Raw genomic sequence first — 26,545 nt, forward strand, 5'->3', positions numbered from 1 at the left:
GTATGCTTAATCGTTATCTCTTATTCGAATAAAATTTTACCCATCTCTGGGAGTCGCGCAGACAAAGAGAGAGAGCAACGGCGAAGACTGAAAGAGCGAGTACAATAAAAGCACTCGATCAAGAGGAGGAGAGAAGTCGTGTTCCATGTTGGACAAAACGAGAAGGGAGACGCTGTAGATCATTTGGTGAGACGGAACGAGAGAAAATCGAGTGGAAGCGAGATGGCGGGATCTTTCGAAGGCTGCGGGGAGCGATCCAGTAGTTGAAGAGAGATAGGAACGAAGAGAAGAAATGAAAGTCACGTTGGGCACTGCTGAAAGGACAGAGAGGCGGTCAAGGGCGCGATGAAGAAACACGGATCGAAGGAATACGGGAGGGAGAGAGACGACTAGAGGGTACATGGAGCGCGAGGGAATAAGAAAACGAAAAAGGAAATCAGGAAGAGAGTGACGGAACGAGAGAGAACGTTCGGGCCAGTGGTGTAACCAAGGATGTTCGTCGCGTGCAAAACACGAACTTCAAAATGAATCGTTACACCAGAGATATTTTAGAGGTGAATTTATTTTGATCCGACAAGTTTTTGTTTTCGTGAAACAGAGTGTTTACTTTCTCGAAAGCGATTTTTCGAAGACCGTTATACGTTTTTGTGCATGATCTCAGAGTAGCTGGTTACGCCACTGGTTAGGGCGAGACAGTGTAAGGTGGAAAAGAGGGAAGCAAGAGGGAGAACTCGAAGAGCGAAAGAATAAGGGAGAAAATAAGAGAACAAGAGCTGGAACGAAAGAGAGCACAACAGAATAAGAAAGAAAACGAGAGAGCAACGTCGGAAACGAAGGAGGAGGAAGTGACTAATTGAAGGAGTGGAGGAAAGCCAGTGGCGCGAGAAAGAGGGGAATGCGTGGCCAAGCGAGACAGGACGAAGAGGTGCCTTCGAGGCTCGAGACATCTTGGGGAAGATTTTTTATCCCTTCAAGGTCAGACCTTCGGTATGGCCGCTGCTGGACCACAGCTCTTGGCTTGTCGAAGTATCAAGAGTTAGGGCTAAGGAATTGGAAGAGGAAACATTGTATCCATTAGATTACCCTCTAGGATTCGAAGCATTTTTCACCTAACGATAGTATTAGGTTGTTCAAAAAGTTTCTTTCGCTTTATTAATAAGTAATACATGCACGATAGTTTATGTTTTATGTTACATTACTGAATTGTGCACGATTCATTTTGCTCCATTACTGTTACAACATGAATATCTATGAAATTAGATTGTCTATTTATAGAAACACGACCACATAAAATAATTGAGTGCAACTCGCGAAAGAAACTTTCGGGACAACCTAATACAAGGTTACGCGTTGAATGTTTGTTGGATCGTAGGACAATTTTGCCAAGGATGTGTCAGAAATTAACGAGATGTAGAGAATGGTATACATAGACCTGCTGGAATCGATAATATAACGATTAAAGCACAAAATTTATGCTGGTTAAATACGTGGTATCTTTGTAAACGAAATTGAGTATACAGGGTGTCCCAAAAGTCGGGGAGGAGCCGGAAATGGGGGGTAGCTGAGACGATTCTGAACAACAATTTCCTTTGCAAAAATGTCGGATGGGGCTTCGTTAAGGAGAAATTAAGCGAAAACCCTGACCAATCAGAGCGCGCGTAGACCGTTGGAGCGGCCGCGGTAGCGAAGGCTTACGCGTTGGCGGCCGCGCTTGTACGCGAACAAGTGACTCGACGTGCATAGAAGGACATTGACGCTGCCGCCTAGCGCGTAGCCTTCGCTACCGCGGCCGCTCGAACGGTCTACGCGCGCTCTGATTGGTCGGGGTTTTCGGTTAATATCTCCTTAACGAAGCCCCATCCGACATTTTTGCAAAGGAAATTCTTGTTCAGAATCGTCTCAGCTACCCCCCGTTTCCGGCTCCTCCGCGACTTTTGGGACACCCTGTATATAAATAGTACTCGTATATAAGAAAATTGATGAAATGCAAAAGTTGCAAAAAATGTGGAACGCTTCACGATTTTGCGTGTCATCCTTGCGCAGGGGCCATGCTAATCTTCTCTGTATCGTTCCAATTTTAGTATATGTACTGCCGAAGCAAGTACAACAGGCTCGATCTCGAAACCGTATATATACAAAAGATGGCTGGGTGGAGCGCTCGCGAGAAATTCTTACCTGGATACGCCATCTACCGAGATTTAAGCGTACTATATTCTGCGATCTATACGACTGTAATCTCTTCGTGCGTTTACGTTTTTCCTTACATGTCAGAAAATAAAAATAGTTCGTGCCAGTTGTTCAAACGATAAAAATAAGAAACATTCGCTCATATTTCACTAAATATCGAACCGATGCGATGTCATTTCTCCTGTTGGTTGGTACTCGTTTTCTCTCGTGTTCGTGTTCGCCCTCTCGTATTTCTTCGCGTGCGTGGATTCCCTCGTTCCTGCCTCGTGGAAAAGAAATGACGACGATAGGTACTTGATAAAATTTCTTTTCCGGTACAAGTACAAGTATGTTAAGCCGGGCCACGCTTGTGTTCCGTTGCATTCGCATTATGCCCACGACCGATCTCAAATCGCGGATCGAACGAACGCTCTCTCGAAAAAAGTATTCGTTCAGCGTTTCGAGTATTGCTCGAACACAATTTGCGCATTCACGGTTGTTCGCGAGGCTACTCGAATTAAAACGGAAAACAGGGTACTGTTTACTTCTGTGAATTTGTTTCGTATTAAATTTAAAACTCCTTTTGCTATCATGTCTTAGACACTAAGCTACTAGTTTTTACGTTTGCCACCATGTCTTTGTCGGCCTTCGAGCAAATATGTAAAGCAACTTCGTTTAAATAATCTCTACGCTTGGTCGCGAGTTTTGGGTTCCCTTCAAATTATTACGCAAGCTTATAGAAGCTACTACGCGTGTATGGATGTGCTTTAAGATGTTACGCACAAAAGTTCCGACGATTTTTATTCGAATTCGACCACTATACGTGTTCATCAGGATTTCATGAACGTAAATGATGGCGTGTACGTACATTTGTTATATTTTATCGTACATACGCGATGGACATACGTCGTGTAGAAAATTTTAATTCACGTTCATGTATACGAGTATGTGTGCATGGTGTACGCTTTATGGGTGCCGGATGTGTTCACTTTGCGTCGAGAAAGCGACCAATTTTAAGCTCTACCGAAGCCCAAGTTGGAGTAAACGTCAGTCATTCGTTACTTCGATGTTATCTCATCGTAACCCGAGCCTTGATTATGGAAAAAAGGTAACCTCCGTGGATAACGGTCGATCCATCCCAGCCGGTGGTCGATTACATCGTCCAAGTATTTCAAATTCGATTGCTTACTCCCGAAGAAATACACGCATTATTCGATGGTTCACCGATAAGACTAAACCTTGAAAACGTATAAATTATCTTTCGTAGGCAGCAGAGTGCGTACCATTTAAAATGAAAAGAGAAGCGACTCTAAATGAGGTTAAAGCCAGCAGCCTTCGACTTTACCTCGTATTTGCGCAATCGTGCAATTCCTCTTGTATGACATGTGCACTCTCTTCTAATTTGCGCGATACTGCAAAAAAAAACCTCGCGCAATCGAACGTTAACGTGACATAACTCACGATGTAACTTCTCAACATTACCGATCCGTACCTTGATCGCCGCAGATCTACATAAACGTTGAATGTTAGAATTTGAATTACGAAGAACTTCCATTACGAGCGCGCAGTAGTTTCGAACTCGTTGATCGCGAACGAAAGGAACGAGAACTTCGTTCGCGACGAGTCACCTTTGTCCGCGCACTCGAGCGATCCATGTGGCGGAAGTAAAATAGCCAAACAGGTAGCGGCTCTATGATTTAACCCACTTCCCGAAGGTCAAGTCGAAATTAGAAACTCTTACGATCGTTTCCGACTTTCGTTCGTGCGCGATCACGAAGCTAGAATTCGAGGCGGAGAAAGTGCTCCGTCGACAGAGGAAGGATCGGAAGAGAATGAAAGAGGGTAGAGAGGCACGGGAGGCGAATGAGAGATGAATTTGTTCATTCGATCGTAAGCAATACTCGTACGAGGAAGGGAGGCAGCTATAATTTTCTGTGCGAACGACGAAGGGATCGAAGCTCGTAGAACCCGGAGACATCAACGACCGAACGAGGGGACTGGTTCCTTGCCTGATCTCGGACCGTAATCTGCTGGACGAGGGACGTAATTTCGAATTTTCTGAACAAGTATCTCCTAACGGGCCCTCTTACCTGATATCCGACTACGATCCCTCGTTCGAGAAACACGTAAATTTAGAGTTTTTAGCAGCGAAGGACCTAGACTAATACGGACCTGACGCTAATTGCCTCGGGGAGCTGTTTCCTTTTCTGAAATGTCTCGCGAAATGCAAACGCTGCTATCGATGACACAGAATAGTCCGCGTATTCTGAATTTTATATACTCTTCGTACAGTGTTTGGCAAATTTTTATCGGAAGGTAAATAAAAATAATAAATTTCCTCGCTCGCGTAACAGTTACGATCCAATCGTTCACCTGTCGATCGGGTTCCGCGGTCGAAAAGGAATTCTACGAACTTCCAGCGATATGCCCGATCTCAATTAACTTGTTTCTCAACGCCTCTGGGGTCTTTAACCACCGAAAATATTTACCTTTCGCAATCGGGATCACCAACGACATATCGCGAACTCTCAGGTCACTGGCAGTACGGGCACGCGAGATTAATTTCAGCGTTGTTTGCGAACGGGTGTAATCGACGCTTTGGAAATGCAATTCCCCAGCGGTATCGAGCCAGTCTCGAGTTTAAATCAGCGCGAATGGCTGCCGGCTTATCAACTGTTTATTTTTACGCTTTTTTTTTTATCTTATCCCGGCTAATATTTCTCCGGGGGTGTTTGAGGATGATTGATAAGGCCTAGTCGCTGGTTCGAGGTTGATCGTCCACGGTTACGACGAACGGTTCCATGAAAACGAATCATGTTTTTGGGGCTACGACTTGTCAAATTTTTTTGTAGTCGACCATTTGAATCCATTCGTGATACGGTAAGTATAGTAACATAATGTCAGATATGGTAAATGTACTTTTTTTTACAAACGTTTCGATTTTTTTTTTAATTCTATAGGCGGTCATGACAAGAACTGCCCCTATCGTTTAGCTTTCACGTAAAATCGGGCCTGCGTGTCGTGGAGATTTAGGTTCGTTTGTCCGTTAGTCCGTGTTGGGCAACGATCTATAAATATTCCGATGCCCCGATACAATCGACTCGCTAAACAAGATAAAAAAGATCGACACGGGGAAAGCGTTGGAAGATTTTCTCCCGTGACTTTTTCTTCGGTTGCCCGTGTCAGCTCTGATCTTTTCCGAGCGTTTTTACGCGACGCTTGTTGATCCGTTCCTCGGTATGGGCGAGGAATCACGCTTGGATACGCTGTTATCATTCGATGCATTCGTCAATGTAATTATCGTCGGCTGTTTCAACGCGAGCGATAAAACCTAAAGTCGCGTAGGGGTAACGAGTGTCTCGTTGGAGTTTAACTCTTTGAAGTTAGGTGGGTCGACAAAAACTATCCCACCTTTTGCTTAGCTTTCCTTTATTTTTCTCTTATAGTCCTTGAAGAGTGTGACTCGAAGAGTTAATCGCCAGGAAAGATTCTCTGATTCATTTTTGAAATAATTTCAAGACTAAATAGAATATTCGTTCTGTGCTCTTAACATGCTGAAAGAAATTTAATACCAGACGTGTCTCAACCATTCAAGCGAAATGAGTACACATGTCCACACAAATACACGCTGCGTTTCTCAAAAGGTGGATCTAAGAGACGGTACAAACCCCGCTAGAGAAATAGGAAAAGATGGAATCGTGTGCAGGTAGGAGTCATCGAGACGGATCTTTACACCCCTATGCATCGAAATCTGTAGGCTCGAATCCGGTCTTCCTTTATTCCCCCCGCTGGTAGCATTCACGAAACGCTCGGTAACGACGATCGACCGCAGTTTCTACCCTCCGTATAAATAACTACCGACGTTCATTCTCGGCTATGCAGGTTGTTCAGGTACACAGGTGTCCGGTGGAATTAAGGAACGACGGTTTCGTACATTACATAAATATTACGCAGGGTAATTCGTTGAATGGTTCTAACGGATACGTAGTACAGTTACATATACAGTTACTCGTTTCAATATTCGAACACAAGGTTTTTTGCGAAATTAAATCTTATATACTTACATGTACACATGCGTCATAAGACAGCGAAGGAGAGATTTCATCGTAAATTCGAGTTAACTCCTCGTACACGAATTGTTTAGTTCATTTGTTCAACATGATCGACGATGGCCTTTCAGCCTAACGCTACGAGCCATTGATTAGTATTTCAGAGACTTAATTACTTAGTTCCTTCTGACAAATGCGTATCGCGTGAAATTACAGTCCCGAAAGGTCGAGATTTCCACAAGCCAGGGACACCAGGCGTTCACGAGTCGTTATGTCTGAACCGGTGCCCCATCCCCCGTTCAACCCCGTCGTGAAAGCATTCATATATTTCATAATGCAGGACGCCTTCACCCCACCTCTCTCGGATAAATAAACATACACGAATGGCTGTATACCTAGGAACAGGTCGAGCACACAGGTGTCTTTTTAGAGGGCAGGAGGCTATGGAATGGATGTTACGTGCGTCATCGGCGATGCGTGTGCGTCTTGAAAATGGGACTTCTGGAGCCCAACCCCCTGAACGGGGCCCTCCCTTTTCAGGGCCCCGACAACCATGAACAGAGGCTAGACACATGCGTGTGTATCGTCCTATCTTCTTTCCCGTCGGAGTTTCCCCTTCTGTTTTCCTTCTTCTTCTTTTTTTTATACCGCACCCCCGTCCACCCGAACCGAATCCAGAGACGAAAGACGCAGGTGGTGCCTCCTACGAACCCCTTGCGAGAACCTCTGCGCATTGGCGTAGGCATTTCGAAACGAAATGAATGTGTTTCGCAGACGGTTAGAAATTTTAGCAACGACTGCTGAGAATAGGAAAGTATTTAAAATTCCAAATGGAACCGCTTCTGAAATTTGTCCTTGTCGAATATAAACTGTTAACAAAAATTCAATTGCCCTTTTTATTGCACAAATAAAACGACATATACCTTTATTCTCCCCGTGCCAGCGTGTAAATTAATTTAATTCCATACAAATGCAAATTTCAAAATGCCTGGTGTTTCATTTCTCGAGTCACGCCACGACGACGCGAAGGATCTAAACGATGGAGTATCAACCTATGAAACTATCAACAATATTATGTTGCAGTTCCAGTAACGCCAAGTGTGTCTTGCTCATTTGCATACCGTGTTCAAAGGCCCTCACGACTAACAGAAAATTACCACGGTGCTCGGGGATGCGACGCACATGCAGGCACCGTGTTTTGATAACAATTGGCCAGGAACTTCTTCGCGCTACCTTTTCCTATCCCCACCCATCCCTTAAAATTGATTAAAGGCGCGCAGGAACGTTTGAAATATCGAATTTTCGAAGAAAGCTCGCTTTCCGTTGGAACTTCGATACTTTCATCGAGGGGGAGTACGGTCTGATATAAAAAGAAGGCTCGGGGGGAGGGTTTCGTGTCGACGTGGATTGATGTAATGCCTTTGAAAAGATTCCAAGGCTGGGGCGTCTTTCCCACGACCACAACGAACCCCAAGCGACCGTTGAAGGACCTGCAACGTCTACGGGGGTGGGCAGGTCTGTTTTCACATGTGGCTCGCGAAAAAAAAGGCCCTCGTAAGGCCCGCCATTGGGGTCACGGGTCGTCGTGCTGGGCTGACTTATGGAACTGCTCGGCGACAAACTTTCGCTTCTCTAATTAGACTCGATATTTATCCCTGGCTGCGTTTCCTTTTGGGCTTAAAAGCTGGCGTCCCTCGAGGGACCCCGATGCGTGTGCAAATGAGGCGTGACGGTCTTAGACGTAATTGAAAACGACCGAGACCGTGTTCGAATACCTCCTTTAATGGGAGTTTCGGGAACGAGTGAAATTTTCCAGAGGGAACGTTGAAAGAGACACGAGACGATTTCTCTGCTTCTGGATAGGGGCGGATATATTTTCACATTTTGTTGGCCGAGCTCGTTTCGAGAAGGAGCAAATCCCTGCCTAATTTCAATAAAATATCCGAGAGACGATTACGAAACGCGACGAAACTCGAGAAACATGTTATTGTAGCCATATTAATCATAAAATCGATAAGAAAAGCAATTGGCTCGATAATAAATTAAGCAATCGTGATGAATTACGTTTTGATCGGTACGGTAGACCTGTGAAATGATTTTTAGTAAACGTTAACTAATTGGGATCCACTTACTTCGCGTTCGTAATTGGATATCGAGAAAATAATCACGAAATTACATTACAAAATTGCTCGTTGAAGAGTTTCGTTTATTTTTTGACGCAGGCTCCAATTCCTGAACAAAAAGCGATGATCCTTAATTGCAACGATCGGACCGAGATAATAGCATGTTCATGATGGGTCCTCGATAAAGATCTCGTTAAGGGAGTGTGAAATTAGCGGTGAAGCAGGTCAGATCATCGTCACGAACAGTACAACCTACGCGAAGGTTTTAATCTTCTCAGCGTTTCCTTATTGCAAGTCTCTGTAACGGTCTTATCAATAAGAAAGCTTGATTTGTTTTTAATGCCGTCGCGCGATCGTATCGACTTTGCAAAATTGAATTAAACGATTAAATAAACGCGATGATTTATATCGAAGGTTCTTTAAAAACGTTCGTCGTGAGTATCGATTCGTGTATTTGATTTGTATGTTCGCGAATTGTCAATATAACAGATAACGAGACAAATAAGCATTTCCAAAGCGAGCGGCGTCCGCGATTATTGTTCGAAATACGTTGTCCATGCAACGAACGGAAAATATTTTCCTTTTTTCTCGGGGAGAATGCAAGAGCGCGATGTCGTTGACGTGTTTCACTTTATTCGACATTCTCCCATACATATGTATCGACGAGTTAACCCACATACGAGTGCATAGCTTTGTATAAATTCGACGATCTTTTTTTGTTACACCGAATTCGATATGCGTATTTGACTTTTTAAGCAGCGAAAGTCCACGCTGCTTGATTCTCTGACCCCCGATTGAAAAGGTGCTTTCAATAGTGCCGGCGCGCCGCGATATAGGCGCCAAGAATAATTTTATTATAATTCGATGCTATGCTCCCAATGGCATAAACAGAATAAGGCATCGCCTACGAAACTTTCAAACGTTCCTTTACTATCTTCCATTGAGTCCGATTTACTATCTTCTGATGAATTGAGTCACTCGTAAAGTCATAAAAATCATAAAGGCCTGAGAAACGATTTATGTTAAGGAGAATTCCCATTTCGCCGTGCATCGTTAAATAAAATGACATAATTAACGTTACGAGTTTAGGTCAATGTTGCCTCCACGGGGATTTCCATGACGCGATTTTCTTCCTAGCGCGTGCACGTTGCAACGTCAATGGAAAATCAACGTGGACATCGATTAAATAATTATTTTTTTAATTGGGTTCATATAACCGAAAAAAGTAAAGACTATTATCGATAGTGTTCGAATAAAAAATTCAGGAAGAAGCTTATTTTCTAAACCAGAGGACGTCCTTTGAAGTCGCTTAACTTTAACGAGCTGTACTTTTCAGTCCCTTCCTGAATCCCAATCAACTTTTTGTAGATGAAACGGGCACTCCCTGCAACGATGTTTTTCATGCAATTTTCATCTTCAACGTCCCTTGGTTAACGTTAATAAGTCTCAAGTGTGCGCGTACACCGTGCATTACACTGAACACTTCCTGCGATAAAGTGCGCGCTGGAGATTGAATACTTTTTTGCTTTCCGTCGTACAGTAAATTCTTTCGATATTGTAGTAAATAACCGTGGAACGTGTACACGTTCAGAATATAGGCATAGCGATGTTGAACGCTTTGTATCGTAGTGCATGCAATGTGCAAAAAAGTGATGGGAAGCAAGATCGGTTTTACCTATTTGCCACGAGCTTCTTCTCTGTATAATAAACTTATTATTGTTGCGTATCTACACAGTTATTATTAAGAAGTGATCGTCGTCGATTAATTACCTTAATAGTCGTTCCTTTTTTTTTTTAAACTTTGCAAACGCCGTAGAGATGGATACTCGATATCGCCCTTAGAATTTCTACATTTACCCCAAATTGAGTTTCAGGTAACGGAAGGCCAAGGGATACTCGAGCAATTCCATATGGCTGGAATCTTTTGGGATTCTATTTGACCCAAGCCAAACCAATCGCTTCTCAAAGCTAACCTAAACCCTCGGCTGTAGAAAAATATTCGACATTGTAAACGACACGTGCAAACTCTCGACGTTGTAAATCACGGTCGCTTCGATGGGAAAATGTGGTTGTTTGGAAAACACGTGTGCACTACACGCATTATAACTCGCGACCAGCTCGAAGTTTCGTTCCTCTTAAAGCAGTCTTATTTTCCTTTTTTATTCTCTTAGATAAATCTAGTACCGACGATAACAGTGATCGCATAGATTACGTATGTTGTTTTTGTTCTTCGTTAGAAGTGCTCTCGACGTCGTTTTTATCACATTCGGGTATCACGTTTTGGAGGCTACCGCTCAAGGTCCTCCATAATCGATAACCTTTAGTTTTTCAAGTACAAATATTGCTACATCGTGATGTAAAATTTGAATTCCGTGCGTTGGTTCGTTTCTAAAACGTACCGTCCCGAACATGACTCATTTTATCACCCAATAAACCAGAACCATGCCTTAACGTCAGAACACGAAGTCCATTCCAGTGAGTCTGATAAGGCACATCCACGAATTCTCGAAAACTAAACACTTACCGTGGATAAAATTAAGTTCGCGCTATCCCGAGGAACCTGAGAGAAATTCGACACATTTCTTTGTAGCACCGAAATAACTTAACGAATATTCCTGAAAGCGCGAATACGGTTCGGTAACAATTGGGTAACAATAATAATTATATTCACCGGTGTTCCCTATCCTTCGCGACTGACACGTAGCACCCCGAGTTATTGGCCTTTTCACGTCGTTTCCAATATTCGTTGGCCGCTCACAGAGTGTCTGGCGTGCACTTGGTCAAACAACGAGATCTCTATGGAGGCCTTCGTTTATTGGCGCTTCTAATTCAGGACCGGAAGTGGCCGAAAAGCAACGGTGAAAACAGACCTCCCGGATTAAAATAGGCCGCCATAACACTCGGCTTAAATGCTTTGTGTTAATAATTATCACGTCCCCGCCGGCAAGCTGCTGGGACGAGCTCCCTTGCGCAGCCCTCATTCTCGTCGCAACCTCTAAATCCACCCTTTCGGGACAAAACTGTTTTTATTTCACCGAAATTCCGACCAGTACGCGAGTTCGACCACCACTCGCGAATTAACCGTGCTAAGCTTGCACCTCGTTGTTTGTCTACACCATTAAATTTTCAAAATTAGGACTCAACCCTTTGCCCTCCGAATTACGAAAATAAAACGAGTCTTTCCTTCACGTTCCATTTAAATATACGTATCTACTCAATTTTTCCTGCAAACGAGCTGCTATTATTTGTAACCGATATCGCGTCGAGTCCTAGAGCAATTTACATACTACTTACCGTGTATGTTTCAGTAAACAGAGCTTAACATCGTAGAGATACACTTGCAGTGATAAGCGTCGTCACCGTAAACGATATCTGTGGAAAGTTCCACAAAAGACCGTAGCGATTCGTGACTATAATGGGGAAAGGAAGACATTCCAGAAACTGTAGAAAGATTGACGAGGATGTTGTTTCAGCATAAAATTTTTACGTCAGAGTATTCGTGAACGCTTACGAATAACTGACGGGACGAGGTGCCTCGTTTGACCCCACGCAGAAAATCATGCGAAAGAACGAGAATAAACAAATATTATATTTTTCGTAAAGCATATCGCAACTCACTCTTCGTACGATGCAATACGATCGTGCTCGTCAGATTTTACTTTCTTTGAACGCCATTTTCACTCGGAAGACAATGTGAAATGGTTCGCAATGAAACTCGAAACTGTTTGTTTCGATGCTAATTCATTTTATGATACCGACGGTTATCAGGTCCGTTTGAAAAATGCGGAAGTTTCTGGGCAGAAACGTTTACGCATATAAAACAGACGTGGTCGTTTGCATTCATAAGCTATTGCTTTCTATTCTCGTCCTGTAGCGACTATCGGCAAACCATAATCATAAATATTTAGATAACTTCTTTTCTCTAACTCGTGTTACAACGTATTCTTCGCTACGAGTTGGTAGTAGGATCAATGTCGTCGATTCTATGTTTCATCCGCGATTGTCTTTTAAACTCTTCATTATTCGCGGTGTGCGTGTCAGGCGAGATCGAACGTTCGTAAGCAAGAGTTCTGACGTAAACCTTGGATTAGATAAGTTTCCGTGAAATGTGCCGAAGAATTTGAACGAGCGCACGATCACGTATTCCTATGGTACAGAATCATAATGCATGCTTCCTCGCTCGAGCGTCTTGGACATCACCGCGGACTGACGTCATTAGTCGATTCCGTGGAGTCGATACCGATTTCGTCATCAAGGGCAAAACTGCTACGTACGTATCGGTGCACACTTGACGTAAACCTAAGCGTTAGTCATAAAACGATTCGGCGCATCATAATTTTGGAGCAAACGACAGCACGTTACTGCTCCAAAGTGTTGGATCATTTTCGCTACGAAACAGCGTGAGTCACGAAACTATTGGTGGCCTGGTAAATGAATGACAGACTCTAAGATGGAGACCGGAAGTGGACCAGTTCCAGACAGTCCTGATCTCCGTGGCAGCATGCTGGTACATCGAATTACAGGCGCGAGTATCGGGTAGAGAAAGGGAAAGTCAATCGGGTGAAAGTCACTCGTCTGGATAGTTTTGCCTCTGTTTATCCCACGTACGGTTTTATACAGCGAGAGCATAATCCTTGCTAAAGTCGCCATCGTTATGCACTGCTCTTTCTCCATCTTGTCTCCGTTCCGTCTTGTCTCGACTAAGCGCGTTGTCGATCGGGTCTCTTACAACCATACACTTAATATGTCTATGCTTGCAACACGATCACGATTACCAAACCAAGTACTTTTCATTCATCGATCGGCTTACAAGCTGATGCATTAAATAAATAAATATATATAACAAGTTTCATAAGTATTATAAAGGGAATTTTAATTGTAAATATTAGGTAGACTAGAAAGTAATGTCGTTTCTTTTACATTAAATTCAAACAAATTTTTGATGAATTTCTATTTTTAAGCAATTATGTAATCGTCCTCGTTATCAACAGCCACCTAGTGTGCAAATTTTCAATAAAAGATAAAAATCAAGCTGTTGAGTGATAAACAAGGATTTAAAATCGCAAAAACGACATTGCTTTCCAGTCTACCTAATACAACAACATTTTGTCTTATGGAGTTGATCGATTTGTGCAATGATCGGCTCAATTATATCCTGCACCATGCGGTGCACACGTGGAAACACTTCCTAACCGATTTCGAGGGCCGTGTAGACGAAATTTTTTCTAGATCCTTCCGAACACTAGGCCGCAATACAACACTGAGACTCTGAAGAAGACTTTGGAAAAGTTAACATCAGAAAATAGGACGCCCTGGAGCGTTCAAGCTTGTTCGGCGCGTCCTGGGCATGTGGGCTGAGCATCAAAGAGATAGCGAAGCCACGAGAGCCGCCAAACGCCTTGGAACCAAACGTTTGCTGCTCAAGTGGTTGCACATGCCTAAACGGCTCGAATTTGATGTCTTCTTTTCTGGTAAACTACGAATTTGTATTGCCTCGAATAGAAACAGTACTCCGCCTTCTGAAATTTTTAAACGATCCATCCCGATTGAGCAAACAATTCTTAACCCCAAACCTGGAGATTGTATATCTGTCTATGTGAATATTTGAGTTCCTATAGGTGTACGCGTCGGTGAGTTCTTCTCGGGTACCGCGAGAAGTTTCAAAGCAAACTGAGCTAACCGCGATAGAACTTGATAAGACAATTTTTTTCTGGGTATCACGTATCCTTCTATGGTAAATACATTTCATCAGATAGAGTATTACGACAGTCGATGTCGGTGATCTGTTTTAGAGAAAAATACACAGAAACGTGGAACTTTCTCGGGTTTACACAATTTTAAAAAGAGAAGCTAGAAGGCACGTATTCGGATCTTTTTGAGCCGGGGAGCTGAGGCACGAAAACATGTCGCAGGAACGATGACACGCCACCAGACCATCCTTTCGGATTTTTTCTTTCTCGCGGATGATCTCCGACGTTCTTAAAAGCTCGGTGAATACATCGCAGCGCCGCGTTCGTTTCCTTGCCAGATGTTTTCGCGTAATATTGCGCATCGGCATTTGCAGCGGATGGCCGTCGATGCACGACTCACGAAAGTCATTGTACTTTGAACACGGCGGGTGAGTCGAAGACGTTAGTGTCATTGCATTCGTTCGCGTATGTGCATGACCCTTTGAATACGTCCCCATAGACGATAATGGTTTCTCGGTGCTGCTCCTGGCCGTCGTGTTGCGCTGTGTAAACTTTCAGCAAACTCGTTTACGCTCGCCGATGTCCTATCGACGACCGCACGATGGATCATTCGACTGGTAAAAAGGTTACAGAAAAAAGGAAGCGTCGTAAAACGATGAAATAATATATAACGTGGATATAGACGATTCAGACGTAAATTGTAAAATGTTGAATACCGTTCTGCAGAGCCCATTGATTTAGCATCGCGAGAGCAGGTTTCAGCGACTGTGGAACAGGTACTCTCGACGCCTACCATGGTTAACGACGCAAGAAAATTCCTGTTAGAACAGGGAAGAGCTATGAAATCACACGATGACTGAGTTTAATTAACGGTAATTTCAATTAGTCGTGCACATGGTTTGCTTAGACGACACTGGACTGCTAATCTCAACGAGTATCAAAGCTTTCTTGAAGTATCTTTTATCAGAACAATGTTGCTAAGGCATAACGTCCAATACTTCGAACCGTGTTTCCATCGCTAATTGCATCGAACTTTACACAGTTCGTCCAAGTAATGGTAGGAAATCGGTGAAATATTCTGCTCGAATAACAGTGAAATGTTAAACTGAGTCATTCCTACTTGAACGGTAATAGCGATGATGCCATGTCTTAGCATATCGTTAATGCGCTAGTAGCCTGTACTTTGTATTATCCATTTGTATATGTTATTATTTGTAATATACATATTTATGTATGACTAAATATTCAGATACACGTATACTATCTATCGTAGGTATAACGTGTCCTGTTAATGTCACAGCAAATCCTTAGAGTACAATTTCAATTGAATTGCACAGCGTGCTAGTGTCTTTCGATATGTCGAAACACGCTGCAGCATAGCTTGCAAATTACATTACCAGGTTATGAAAATTAAAAGTGAACAGTTCTTAATTGAAATATACACGAATGGTGGGAACGCTGGACTCGTCTACTCATTGCAACCGTTTCGAGATTACCGATCGTGTGAAATAGAGAGACGTCGAAAGAAGTAGCAAAAGGTTACGTAACGAACGGATTTATCGGATATTCGAAATTAATGGTGACACGTGAAAGTTTTAATCGACGTGGCGCCAGACGTTAAAAATCCGACAGAACGAGAAAGTGATTTCTCATAATACGTGAGCACACGTAGACGTCGACTTCTAATTGTACCGCGAAACTGCTTATAAAAAATGAGGACGTTGAGCGAGATAGATTAATTAAATTATCAAGTATTCGAATAATGCGCGAATATGGCGTAATTTAGAAGAAATATTCAGGTCAGTTTATGTAACACGTTTAAATCGTAAACAACAATTCCGGGAACTTCTTACCATACTTATCGGTAATGTTTAAAACGATTAAAAACATAAGCAGCGGCAAGACTTCGAATAACTTTTATAAAATTCTACTTCTATCATATTCGATGCATGCACGCGTAATAGATTCAGAATTACAAAGCAAGGCTACAGGTCTTCGAGTTCTTCGCACTATATCCTCGTTACATAAAAGACTACGAGATGCAAGGTGGTTATTGAAATTAGGCGATTAGCTGAAAATAGAGGATCGTGTCACCCGCATAAATTAATCAAATTAAAATACAGATTGCAAAGCGGATCTGTCGCAGCTGTTGCGCGATATAATACTAAAATTAATCTCAGCGGTTTTAATTTATATAGAGTTTCGCTGTTAGAGATGACTTCTTAATCATATTTACTGGAACATGCACCAACTCTGCGGTTACGTGACGAAACTCCTCAAACCGAGTCGCGGCGTACGCGATACGGTTAAGTTCGTACGATAATAGCGGTTTCAGTTTTACATTCATGTTCCATTCGTGTGACCTCCCGAGCCACGTCCAGCATCAAAATCGCTAGACATCCGGAGATACGAGCGCCAGCGATAGCATCGTTCCGCCACATTGCGTCCGAAACGAACACGCGAGCTTCCCTGTGCGGCAACGACCAAAATATTCCAGAAAAACTGGATTACAATGTATTTTTCGTTTCGGAGTAATTTTTATAAATCATGGACGTATCTGCAAAATATAAAAAACGATTTATTAGCAGTATTCAAGAAGGCAATCGATCGAGAAACTTGTCTTCGATGTTTCCATCGAAGAAAGCTCCCATAAAATTTGCTTGATATTTTCAAGAAAATTCTTGAAGAAAAAGGTGTTTCGGTTAGTTTTTCGGTGGGATTTCCGTAGAGTGTAGGGCGTAAAGGAGCAAGAGTAGTGGTTAACGGCGCAAGTTTTTCGCACGAGAAGCTACCGTGTGGCGCACGTTACGCTGGCTCTGCGCTCCGTCCGGTTTGCCGAGCGTGCATTTACCCGTATCGCTTGTATGCCCGTCTGGCTGCATGTCGTTGCCTTGGCCTTTAACGATTCCTGGAACGATCTGCGGCTCCGATCTATCGATTCCGACTCCGATCCTCGACGATACGCGCGCGGCTATCTGCTCGCCTGGGCTCTCGCGAATTGCTGGTTGCCCTGCCCCCCTAACTCACCGCTGTCGTTTGTAAACAATGCCAGACCCGGGATGATTGGACCGACCAATGGAAAATGAAATCTCGCGGGTATCTTTCGGAGCGGTTACGATTTATGTTACATTGTGCCGCGAGGAAACGGGTGCTCGGCCAGCAATGTTTCGCGTATCCGAAAATGGGATCGATCGTGCCCGTTCGAGTGCGACGGATCGCCTATCGCTAGATTTTGTGCACTTTATGCATTCGCGGTGCACGCGTATACATGTATATAACGACAAGCGTTTCGATCGGCTGTTAAATAAAAGCGTTTCAATACGCGCGCCACGCGGAACAAGAAACGAGCAACTGGAACAAAATCCGACGCGTCGAAAGTTTCGAAAGTGTCCGTGGAGACGTCCCCGCGGCGAGAGAGACGTCTCGTTACCACGATTAAAGACAGGATACGGTAACAAAGGGAGGTAGGAAGAAAAGGGAAAAGTTAGCCAAGTGTCCAGCAGATGTACAGACGACGGTACGTATGCGCGCATTATTATTGTCGCTCGGAAGGAAAGACACGGTTGTACACGTGCTAAGCAGAACCCCGCGCGGTCGGCCGGCAGGCCTTTTCTTTCACGGGGGCATTGGCATTCTTCCTTTTTCAGTGTACGGTAAACAGTACAGAACAAATCGTGTACATCGGTTCGAGTACCGTTACCAGCTAAAAAGTATGCTTTCTTCCTGGCGACGTTGAGCTTTTGTTTCACTCGGGGGCTACAGGAGGGTGAAAATGAAACGTTGGCTCACGGATTCGAGAAGCTACATCTGCGACTCTCGTGAGAGGGTTGCAGCTTTAGGATAACGATTTCTCAACGGAATTGCGATTAATTTAGTCGTTTATCGAAACAAAGTATTATAAATATGTATCGCGTATAGTATATATTATTCATTAATTATACATACAGCGTGGAATCGATAAATATAAATTTACTAATGACGTGTGAAGCGTAATATGTTACTAACATTAATAAGGATTTTGTAACCTGTTCAAGATTGCGAAATAACAGTTATGTAAATTCGACTGGTTGGTTAGTTTTTTAACTTGATTTGGCAGAATGTTCCTTGCATTACTTTCCTTTGCTCAACGTTTGTCGAGACTTCTCAAATTAGATATTTAAGTGGTGGATTTGTATTATTTTATATTGTTTCGTATTAGCTTGCATTATGGTTTATGTTACTTTGATTGGAAGTAATATTTTGCATTGCTTGGTATGCTCGATTTACGACTTATGTTACAGGCATATCATGGGTTATCATTCAGCCGTCGTTGTATGCGACTAAACGGGCAGTGACTATGGATGAGGAACGGTTTGTTATCGACGAAAATTGCACGGTAACGAACTGTGAGGAATACAGCTATTAGAATCGATAAGTGTAACGAAACAAAATATAACGAAGGTGAAAAAATATAATACGAATAATTCGGAACGATAAAAATTTCGAAAGACTTTCAAAGAATCTCTAGAATCTCGTACGAGATAACTTTATTCTGCATTTTACTGTCATTTATTTATTTTACGTCTTACCGTTGTACGAGAAATCATCCCCATTTCAATTGTGCCACGAGTTACAAGGACACCCTGTATAGCACGAGCACCTTTGTTCCACTCTGTGTGCGTTCCTTTCAGATGAGAACGACTAAGAAAAGTGGAGGAGGATCCACGAGATGAGAGTGTGCCGGCTAATAAGAAAATGCCATCCTGAAAATGTCACACGCTGAGCAACGTGACGTCACGCTAAAACTCGTTTCTGGACGTTTCTACGCTTCTGCTATGTGAAATGGAAAAACGCGACGGAACCAGAATTTGTGAAAGAGTCTCGAGACAAAGAGATCATCGAAAAACAAAGCAATTTCAATTCCACTGCACACAATCTTTTTGACATTGATATTTTCTAAAGCTGTATGTAGTATATAAAGCATATAATTTCTATGTTTTTGCGTTGTCATCGTAACCGCATTACTTTAGTCAATATCTCTTATTACGTGATTTGACTTGTGCATAATTGTACTTTGCATTCTTGACCTGCGAAAGCTTTTACTACCGGTACAACACATTTTGTTTGCGAAGAGAAATGAGCAACATTCCTTGCATGTTTTACGAGGTATTATTTTAAATTTTCCGTTGCGCGGAAAATTACATTAGCCAAGGTAATGTTATCATATCTGCAACGACGCCGTATTCGAACAATATTTAAATATACTTGCTTTTCGAGAACCAACATTTTTCGAAAAAATATTTTCTTCCACCGGTACAAAAATTACACATCCGTCGGTTTAATATTTATTCAATTTCCGGTACAAATTGGAAGCTAACAGCTAGCAAAAAATAGAAGGAAAATCGGAATAAACTATAAAGTTGTTGACCTTTGCTAATGGGAAGTCCTTTGAAGCAAATACTTAGATTCTACGTAGTTTGCATTCAGAACGGAAAGTGTTTAGCCTCGTAAATACCAATTCGAGAGCTCCAAGTGTAATAAATATTTATAACGTCACCGCGTAATGTTTCAACGTTCTTCGATTCATTCTTGATGACTCTAATTGTAAAAAGCGCTTACGCATACCTACTCGAATATATGAAATTAATATTCTATTGCGTCTACCAAAGTCCGGCAAACGATATTCACGAATTAATTTCACTTTGTCTAGCCAGACTCTTAGGAACGGTGGTCTATCGATACGAACAGATTTATTTTGAATTACTTTTCATTTTAGGAGAAGCGTCTTTCGAAAGGTTTGTAAACTGCTTGTTCAAGAGAAACCTCGATAGGCGCTTGCTCGATAATTACAAGACGCTGTCTCTTTCCATCCAGTGTTTAGACGAACAGGAACCGATTTTTGCGAAATTAGTGGCAGCTGCGGTGACGTGTCAATCGAAGGAGGAAGTGACATTCCGCAAAAGGAAAGTCGGAAGTTCGAGCGCGAGGTCGTGCGAGTAGGAAGCGAGTCAACGATTTCATGAAGCGCGCAATGTCAAGTACCACGAAAAGGTCGGACCTCCGTGAAGGTCCCGCTCTCTTACAAAATTTCTCGATGCGCAACGTGTGCGTGTATCGCGCCTTGACATGGCAAAGATAAATCTGAATATTTATCCAAAGATTCGAGGCGAATAATTTAATCGAAAAATCGTCATACTTGAATAACGAAGTGTAGACTGGTGAAACCCTGACGTGAAAATCTTGTGAAATGGTAGAAACTTCGTTTCGTTCCCATTAATGGTTAAGGGTAATTTCCATTAATGGTCGCGTACCTGTATCCCTTACTCATAGGGTTCTGGAAAGTCCGTTTAACCGATACTGCTCTATGGTGGAAATAGACGACAGCAAACTACGGGCAAAGTACAATTAGGGGGCATTTAATCCTTGCCAGGTAATAAAGGATCAATAATACCGATGGTATAGCGGTTGTATTAATGACGCATACCAAATCTATACACAGGCAAAATTAATGGACAATCCAAATAAGTTCAGCGGACAATTTTCCATTTATGATTACTATTCGAATTCGGATCGCCATTATCTTGAATTATTAGAATTTTTCTGGAACGTTCTTCTAATTGTAAGTATATCCAATGAAATTACTCTTCTATTTGCGATTATAAGGAATGTTATTATTGTCCACGTAATCTATAGATTACCTAGAACTCTGTAATTCGAATCGTAAAAGTAAAATTAGTATTCCTATTACTCGTACAATCTATAAATACACAGATTGAAAAGAATTTTATTCCACGCTCATTTCCTTGGAATATTACGCGTTTTCGGAAACAGTGTATAATCTTAACGCAAATAAGTAAATGGAAAATAATACAAAGGATCACAATCTCACTCGATGATTCATCGACATCGAACTTGGACGATTTCCTGGGATACAAAAAAAAAGTATAAAATATGAGAATACCATATTTTTATTTAATGATGGCCATCGTGCAATAATCAACACCTTTTTATAATGTTCTGGCAGTCAGACCCTCTCGCAATTAGGGGGTGTCGATTTTTCCCATAGCATGCGGACAGATGAGGGCGTACAGAACCCCGATAGAACGAAGGGTTAATGTTTTTAACCCCAGATTCTCATGCAGCTATATATAACGGCTAATGGGAGTCAGTTTTCGTTATGGTGGCCGAGCTCTGTGTATACGTATCAGTCCGGGCCATGCGGGCTCTTTGTGGGACATGCGTGCTCTATGAACGAATTAAAATTTCCATTTCCATTGTAAATCGTAACACTGTATCGATCTGTGAATGAAGCATGTCTTTTTTCTTGTTATAGAGGGAAACTCGACTTAAATTTGAAGTTTAGCGAATCTTGAAAACCTTCGCTGTGTAATTTGAAAAATTGTAGCTATACGAAGAGTAGGAAGATTCAGACATTTGATATTGTAATTTCGTATGCAATTATCTTATTATTCACCTGTAGATGGTAAACGATCGAATATTCTCGCAAAGCCTCGAGCGCAGGTCTACGAGAACGATGACTCGAGGTTTCGTTTCTATGAGTCAACATGAGTGTTCTTCTTGCGCGATTATTTCTTGAGCTCCGTAAAATGTATACATGCATACATTGACTGCGTGTAAAAGACTTTTTATACGGACCATTTCGTATTCCACCGGTCGTGATTTTTGTGTTATCGTTAATCGGTGTATTGTATTGTTACGGAACATCGAGATTGACGTATAATCGAATACTAACAATGAGTAGACGGTGGTTATTTACAATCTGCGGCTTGCATCGGGCATGAATAGACGCTCAATTTCATTCATGCGACTCTTCTCGGTATTCCAACGCTCGGCCACGTTCGAGCTATCGGATCACAGAGCATTGAATATCGCAACTGAAATAGTTACGTCGACTTCTAAACGTTGACGCAACGTTTCCTTATCAGTTGCCGTCATCGGTACATAGCATCAAAATCGAAGTTTGTTGTTGAAAAAATGTGACATCGATTGTACACGAGTGTATGGGTGACACCGCAACTACCAAGCTGGTCTATGTGATCTATGTACGCGTTTTCAATTTCTTTTTATAATTATGTATCGGTTGATTACTACTCATCTTACGCAATCATATATTAGGTGATAGATTTGAAAAAAAAAAAAAAATATATTTTTTAGGGGGAATTTTGAACTACGTAGAAAATTAAGTACCGTTATCTGTCATTCGCTTGAATACAAGATAGCACTAGTGGGTGCGGGGAGATAACAGCATAGATTATACTACATTACAAATAATGGTACGCGCACACTAATACGTTTACTAAATAACAAGTCTAGTATTTATCGATAAATCTATTTGAGAAGGAACGAATAAGGGATCACTTCAAATTTATCTTACATCATCAAATATCTCGTAAACAAATTTCAATCTAGTTAGTAATTTTCCTATGCATAGTTTACCATTCTTATTTCCATGGTTTTATTTACCATAATATTCATTTTATAAACTTAGGAGGTGACTTCATTGAACATCGATGCATCGTTAATGAAAAGATTTAAAAAGCTTGCATTTTATTTGTTAAACAATTTCAGATGAAAAAGCTCGAATTCGTAACACCGTGAGCAACTATGTATAAGATTTTGCCCCTCCACAGTCCACGATTTTCCAAGCAGTTAAACAGCGTAAAAACAGCCATGCTTACCACTCACCCCTAAACCACCCCGAAAATATCTCCACCAATGAGAGAGATCGAAACGAAGAGGCAAGAGGAACGATTCGAAAATTGCGCCGTGGACCAAGGGGTAGTGGTAGAACCACGGAGATATAGACGTTTTGTACGATTGGCCCAACGACCTGGCGCGGTTGCCAAGTCCGCTAAAGACTGGTGTCTACGTGGTGGGGGATGACTCTACGGCGGCGCGCAGTTTGATTGGTGGAGCGTGCGGAGCCGCCTTTCGAGTCTCAGCGGACCGTCGCGCGGTAAACGCATCCTCAGTTCGCATTCGGAAGCCCTGCGAGCTACATCTCCTTGAGACGGAAAGGAAAGATCCAAACGGGAGCTTTCAAGTTTCCCCCCTCCAAGGGAGTCGCGCAAAGAATTTACGATACGAAACAGTGCCAAGTTTCTCTCGCACGTACTCTATCGCACCGGTCTATATATATATACACACACACATATATATATATAATAATCGTCTTTCGTTTTCACGGTGATTCTTGACACGTGACAACCGTAGCAGCGAAAGAAGCTCAGAAAGCAAAAGAGCGTGGTTGTTCGACGCAAGAAGAGACGCTCGTCGATCGTTCGAATCGGTATCGTGAATCTGGCTCGCGTTCACGTTGGTCTCCTCGCACGATCGAGAGAATCGAACGGGTGTGCTTCCAATGTAAATCTACGAGCGTATATTATCGGAGTGACAGTTTTTGTGTTCTCGTCGTTCGTATATACTGCGGTTTTTCATTTTTCACTGGCTTTTCGTACGAAACAACGCGAACCCGTCGTTCTGTTCTGGAAGAGGAACGAAGGCTAGCCACGGCTGGATTGCGAAAAGATTACGACTAGGTCCAGTGGTTTTTTTTTTTTTTTCTTTGGTGTGAAATTGAGAGAACATGTCGACTGCCGTCATGAGCACAACAATGTTCGAGTGTAGCGAGCATCTTTTCAAGGTAAGAATTTTTTCTTCGCCGTGTAGGACGATCCAGTTCGTCCTCGTTGTGTATTCGTAGCGGCCACGTTTTTTTTTCTTTTTTCCTAGACATTCAATGTCGCTATGTACTATTCGGGACAAAGATATTTATCGGTTTTTTTTCGAAATCTCTATACGTCGTGGTGTATCAGTTTTAATTCGAACAAAGAATGTTTTCGTAATGCTTTCCGCCATATTTGTTTCGAGACAAGGGACATACAAACTGACAGTTGAGTATATTCATAACAGTATTTGATCCTGAAAATATTTTCAAACGCAAAAGTTCTTGGGATCGGTATTTATATTCATTATGGAGTTATAGTCATTCATATTTCTCGTATTGGTGTAATTAATTTTCATTTGATTAATTTTGTATTGTAACCATGAAATATCAAAGATGCATACAGACTGGTCTATGACGACCACGTGGCGGTAAAACCCAAAGTAATTCGTTCCTTTTAGCAATACATTCGCATTTAAAATAAATTGATAAATCGAAATAGCGACACTTGTAAAATAACCTATCGCTAACTGTAGAATTTCCATTTTCTTGTTAGAAGTAATGCCGACGATAGTTCTCCAATCGTTAGATGTTGCCATCTTTAGAAACCGTAAGATCGGTTTATAATTGTGGTTGTCACAGGCTGACCTCATTTATACGCCGTATAACACAAAATTTAGTGCCATGTTCCTCTATATCGCGGTAAAACCAGACTTCAGTGAACATATTTCGAATCGCTTATTTTGTCTTTCGTGTTTATTTTAATACGCGTCGATGAGACGTTTACCGAAGAGGTCCTACGTTAAATCTAGAAATTATCCAATTTTACAGCGTTGCTGGCTAGAATCAAACATGACTGTATTAACATAAAGGACTCTGAACCGAATGAAATTAAAACAATACAAGGTTCGTTGTGAATCAGGTGATGCGTGACAAGCGCATTTGGTCGTCGATGGAATTTCTTGCTATCTCTGGCGATCGTTTTCACTTAAGATTACGTTATCGACAGTGTTCCTCAGTATTTGAGTGAATCTAGAATTCCGCGTGATAACTAGCAAGATGGCTGACCAGCAAGTTGAGCAAATTTTTATTTGAATAGAATAATGGCGGTTCGTTGGATCCAACCTTATCCAGATACATTTTTATTCGATGAACGTTTCATTGCGTAATTCTGATGGTAATTTTTGCCATGTAATTTTTGACGAGACAACGGCTCGAAAGTTGTTTATCTTCTACGAAATGCTTTATTTGTACGAGTATTGGCCATTTCTGCTGTTCAGCACGTGGTACCGCGAATACTAAGAAATTGTGATGTAGTGTAGTCGATGGCGTTGAAATCTCTCGTGGCGGTTGTAGTACTCGCTGGTACTCGGTGGTACCGTGGCGCAAACATTTGTGCAACGGTGTTGGTTGGTACGTATTCTGTTCCAACTGCTACGGTCTATTGCCCTGTTCGACGACAAATATGGAATGGAATGGGTGGTAGTAGCAGAGAATCTGTGTGGCTAGAATTTTGTGGCAACGAGTCTCGCGATTAAGAAATTGAACAAGTTTTACTTCTTAAAAATTGTCATTCTACTCTCATACAAAACTGATTACGTTTTATTCGTTAATTGAGACTTGTATCTAGATAAGAATTTGACTCGTATCTGGGCGACGGTGATTCAAATATTTTCGAGTTCATTATTTTTGCCCGTGTTTATTCACTGGCTTAAAAGTCTGATTAAAAATATTTTTATCTCGCGACCAGTTTTGGACGTATGAATTTATTTTTAAACGAAAAAACACATTTATGAAAATTTGAGTTATATTTTGTTTGTATTCGAACGAATTGGCATGTTCCAGGGTTTGTATTTTGTATTAGTTTCGCAGAGTGAAGTATACGCAATCTTGATCGAGTGTGTACGTTCCTAATTTGGCGGACGGCGAATCGATTGTCAGTTGTTAAACAGGCGACATTGTACTGGTCGCTGTTGGTGATTCGCTCGAACTTGCGGTGACCTGTTTTAGCTTCGCGTTGAACTCGCACAGACATGTTTTTGTATTTTTCCGTTGCGAGTCGTTCGCATTGACTGTTGAAATCTTCGATCGCTGTTCCCCTATGGGAATTTATTATTAACATTATCGCAATCAGTATCGCCTTTCCGAATTTCCAGTGGGGAAATATTACGACTACCAGAGGGAACACGTTATCAGTATCGCAAGTCTAATTTTAACTTTATCAAATATAGGGTGAATTGGGTGTTGAAAATTACGTATCAACGTATTTTTTAATTTACTTGTTTTAACTACAAGCGACTAATAGCAATCTTACAGTTAGTTTAACATCCAAGATGTCAATAATTTAGCCCTCATTTCAGTTTACCGGCTAATCTTCATCTTTCTGCGAAATTCTAAGTTCAGTTAGAGTTCACGTCTAGCACGGAAGTTTTGTCACGCTCGTAATATTCCGTTTTTCGTGTTTGTCTAACTAGTTTTCGCAAGTCGTGTTTCGCATACAATCGCTAATACACTCTCGTACGTTTCGCCGTCTAACGTAAACATGTTTCATACAGATGCGGCGGAATTTGTCTTTCATTTCGTAGGCCGTGGGTTTCTCCGGGGCAACGTCGCTATAAAACAGTATCATATTTTAGAATATGTATTTTCCAATTTGAATACAAATGCCTTTCTTACGTATCACGAGAAAACCAGAAAATCGCGCGCGCGTGTGCTCACCAGTTTCTTTCGCATACATTATCATTCCAATTGTTACGTAGCGGTATTCACTTGTTATGCCAATACTTGAGATAATTTTTGACGTATGTAAACGGGGAATGACACTTCGTTCGCCGAGCGATATCTACAAAATTA

The 26,545-nt window shown here is 41.9% G+C and overlaps 1 protein-coding gene and 1 non-coding gene across 3 annotated transcripts in view; one reads left to right on the forward strand and one right to left on the reverse strand.

The window, feature by feature from the left end:
* Positions 1 to 1,998: 1,998 nt before the first annotated feature.
* On the reverse strand, positions 1,999 to 2,105 carry LOC128879140 (U6 spliceosomal RNA). Its single transcript, XR_008457573.1, has one exon. It is a non-coding gene; the product is annotated as a U6 spliceosomal RNA (small nuclear RNA).
* Positions 2,106 to 22,706: 20,601 nt separating this feature from the next.
* Positions 22,707 to 26,545, forward strand: part of LOC128878134 (protein TIS11) — a 31,370-nt gene continuing 27,531 nt past the window's right edge. Inside the window, exon 1 of one of the 2 annotated variants that reach the window (XM_054126054.1) lies at positions 22,707 to 23,671. In XM_054126054.1, the coding sequence (XP_053982029.1) occupies positions 23,615 to 23,671 (57 nt within the window). In that variant the 5' untranslated portion in view covers positions 22,707 to 23,614. The remainder of the gene's footprint in view (positions 23,672 to 26,545) is intronic. The other variant, XM_054126057.1, reaches the window with a different exon arrangement.

Source organism: Hylaeus volcanicus, chromosome 6 (genome assembly GCF_026283585.1).
Source record: "Hylaeus volcanicus isolate JK05 chromosome 6, UHH_iyHylVolc1.0_haploid, whole genome shotgun sequence".
In the NCBI taxonomy this organism is placed as follows: Eukaryota; Metazoa; Arthropoda; class Insecta; order Hymenoptera; family Colletidae; genus Hylaeus; species Hylaeus volcanicus.